Source organism: Dasypus novemcinctus, chromosome Y (genome assembly GCF_030445035.2).
Source record: "Dasypus novemcinctus isolate mDasNov1 chromosome Y, mDasNov1.1.hap2, whole genome shotgun sequence".
NCBI lineage: Eukaryota > Metazoa > Chordata > Mammalia > Cingulata > Dasypodidae > Dasypus > Dasypus novemcinctus.
Window position 1 is genome coordinate 23,975,239 of NC_092216.1, and position 3,266 is coordinate 23,978,504.

Below are 3,266 nucleotides of genomic sequence, written 5' to 3' on the forward strand. Positions count from 1 at the left end.
CCATGGAATGATGTTTCAGGGAAATGGAGCTAATGATTCAGCCTTCCATCCATTTGAGTGGCCTGGGCTGGTCATGCGCCTTTATTAGGCTTAAACTTCCCCATTCAGAACCTGTTTTGAAACAGTTCTCCAATGTTCCTGTCTCACAATGACTCCCTGCTTGACCTGGGGTGCATAAAGTCTTACTCTTAACCTCAGTTCCTCCACCACAGAAATGAATTTCCCAGCAAGTGACCACTGCATTTCAGTCCCCACTGCCCATTATCCTCACTAGTCCTCTCCGTTCTCTGTGCTGGTCCTTTCCTCCCTTGGGTAGTACTGCAGGGGATTGGGCCACAGGTCCTCATTGATGATCTGATAGAGGAAACAGGTAGGGTTAGGCCAGGGTAAGAACCTCATTCCCCAAGCAGCTAGGGGCAGGCCAACAAAGGCCACTTCTGATGATTCCCAGAGTTGCCCCACCTTAGCAATTCTGTTATACACTGCAAAGTTGTGGTCGGAGAACCAGTTGAAGAAGTTAAGGTTATCATTGTGATGCCTGCGACGGGAGGCCTGGCGTCCATAATCCCGGAACCACTGGACTGGAGTGGAATGAGAGGCCCTATATCCTGTAGAAAGAGGAAAATGTCATCCAGGGACTGGATCCTTTCGGTTTAAGGCCCACCCCTACCATCTGCCATGATCCACCTGGAAAGCCATCTCTTACCAGTCATGTTAATGTCGTACTCCTTAATGATTACTTCATTCTGGAAATACGGGTTTCTCCTAAAGAAAAATGTGATCTTGCAGTGGTTCTTGGCTTGGGTGTTCTCCACCTGCCATGACGACATGGAGTAGACATGTACAATCTCTTCCTAGAAGACCCCTGCCTGTTTCCATGGATGAATTATTTCCCCTTGCTGGCCCCCACCCAGCTCTAGCACCTCAGTCTTCCCTGCCTCACCTCCAGATTGGTCATGTAGTTAAGCATGTCTTCATCTTGGTCAGTGATCATGGCTGATATCTGGGGATGGTTCAGAATCTGCATTGAGTCAAGGAGCCTTCAAAGCTAGGAATGAAAGGGTTAAAAGCAGGCAAAGCATATCTGGCATGCAACCAACATAAGGCAGGACATCTACCAGATAATCTGCCATTGTAGAGCTCTCTCTCAATCGCCATCCTTCATGAGAGGTTGCTTAGGCTCTATGGTCCTCTCGGTTTTCTGTGGCTGTCTGTACTCACATATGGACTGTTTGTTTCTAAGGAGCTCTTGATCCCTCTCTCTCCTATGTGCCCTCCTGTCTCTTCTGCCCTGATCCTTCTTGGGTCTGGATGTGTGTTCTCTGGGCTCTCAGTGAGGACATGGGGATGTTCACATAAGGCTATGACCTGAAAAATGTCCTCTGGTTTAACATGAGCTACATGGCTATGTTTGGAGCTCTGCTGGCATCACACAGTACAAGGAGATGACATATATATTTGGAGGAACAGTGCATGCAGTGAAGATAGTGCCAAGCAAGGGACAGCAGCTGTAGTGCAAAGGAAATCACTATTTGGAAAATGTGGTGTTTGGCAAGGAAATAGTGGCAGTGACAACACAGCACGTACATGACAGGATGGGAGTTTGCACAACATCCGGTCGGTTATTTTCCACGAAAAAGTGTGCTACACGTACCTGCTGTGTGTGAAAGTTTCTTTATGCTGTTTTTAATGCTGCATACAGATCTCCACACATACGTAAACACCCACGAAGTTTCCCCACATTACGCATAAGCCCAAAGGTTTCAGGCACCTTTTGCCTAGGATTTGCGTGAGTGTGGTTCAAGAAAGGCCGTTGTCTCATCCCTGGGCCCGTTGGTTCCCAACTGTACCCACCCCAGCTGTGAGTAACCCCTCGCCAACTGGCAGTGCCCTCTCTAACCACCATTTCCCTAGGTGAACCCCATGGAGGCCACCACGTGTGAGCAATAGGAAGGATACGGCTTTGACCCAGAAACCAGGAATACCCTGGATGACGGCTTTTCTGTTGTCCATGTGTTTTTTGCGCCTCTGCCACAGGGTACGCTTCAGCCGAAAGAAGGCCCTGCTGGCTTCGGCATTCACTGGCTCCAGATCTAACTGAAGGGCTAACAGCTGCTCCAAGGAGGGTCGGGTACTGGTGGGTCCACGTTCTGGCCGTGCCTGCCTGTTTTGCTTCCGCCTCTCCGCTAGTTTCTCCTCTCGCTCCTCCTCTACTACTATAACCGCCACCTCCAGTATATTCTCCACTACCACATCCTTCCCCACCTCTGCCTCGTCTTTCTTTCCCCGGATCTCGGTTGCCTGGAAGGCTACCTCCCCACATACCGGGGCCTCCCCCGACTCCTTCCCTCCAGCTGGGGCCTGTGCCTCCGGCCCTGCCCTGCAGCTCTGTGGGGACCGCTCGCCGGCAGGCCCCAGCGACTCTCCTACCAGAGGGCCGCTTGCCAGGCCAACGAGGTGTTCTGAGCGTGCCTGGGGAGCCGGGCCTTCGCCAGGACCCGCTTCACTCGCCATGTGGCCCGGGCCGGTGCAGGGAAAGACCCCGCACACGCTCTCCCCAGGCCACGCCCGCGGGTACAGCAGCGCCCCCTAGCTACGCGGGTGGGCCCCGGCAGCCTGTGGCGTTGGAGACGTCCTGGGCGCATGCGCAGCGTTTGGTGACGGCACGACGGCCAGTGACGGGGAAAGCCGCGCTTTCCACGCCCCACGCCGCTCCCTCCCCCCCACCCCTCCGGCGGCGCAGAGCCCTGGCCCCTCCCGCTCCTGCCCTTCCCCGCTCCTGCCCCGCCCTCACACTGGGCTGGAGCAAAGCCTGCGCCTGCAACCCGCAGCCCAGCCTTCGAGGGAGCGAGTCTGCAGGGCGCTGCTCACCTCCAGCAGGCTGGTGGGGAACGTGCGTGGCGCTCAGTGAAGGTCAGGTCAGGGCCCGCGCGGGGACCCCGGCTGGTTCTGGGGCGGAATTTCCTAAGCCATGGAGGCAGACCCCGCCATACAGGATCTGGCTGCCCGCAGCGATTATCCCGCCCACAAAACCTAAGCGGAGCCGGGAAAACTGCGCCCTGGCAGCCGAGCACCGGTGCCCGGAAAGGCGCCCTGTTCTGCCCCTAAGTTTCATTTTGGGGGCGCTAGGCCGCCTACCTGAAACACCTTCGCCCCTACGCAGGGAGGATGGCAAGAGGGGAAAAAAAGCCTTTCCCAACCTAGAGGAAGGTGGGTCTTAATCTCGATCCCATCCGATTATGAACGTGCATGATAGAGGGTCTCCT

At 55.1% G+C, this 3,266-nt stretch overlaps 1 protein-coding gene across 1 annotated transcript; it reads right to left on the reverse strand.

Moving 5' to 3' along the window:
- Positions 1–270: 270 nt before the first annotated feature.
- Positions 271–2,620, reverse strand: LOC139438296 (testis-specific Y-encoded protein 2-like). The gene is made up of 5 exons (XM_071213413.1): positions 1,960–2,620; positions 944–1,021; positions 707–815; positions 463–608; positions 271–354 (listed from the first exon to the last, which is right to left on the reverse strand). The coding sequence occupies exons 1-5, from the start codon at positions 2,512–2,514 to the stop codon at positions 271–273; spliced, it is 972 nt and encodes a 323-aa protein (XP_071069514.1). The 5' UTR covers positions 2,515–2,620.
- Positions 2,621–3,266: the final 646 nt, after the last annotated feature.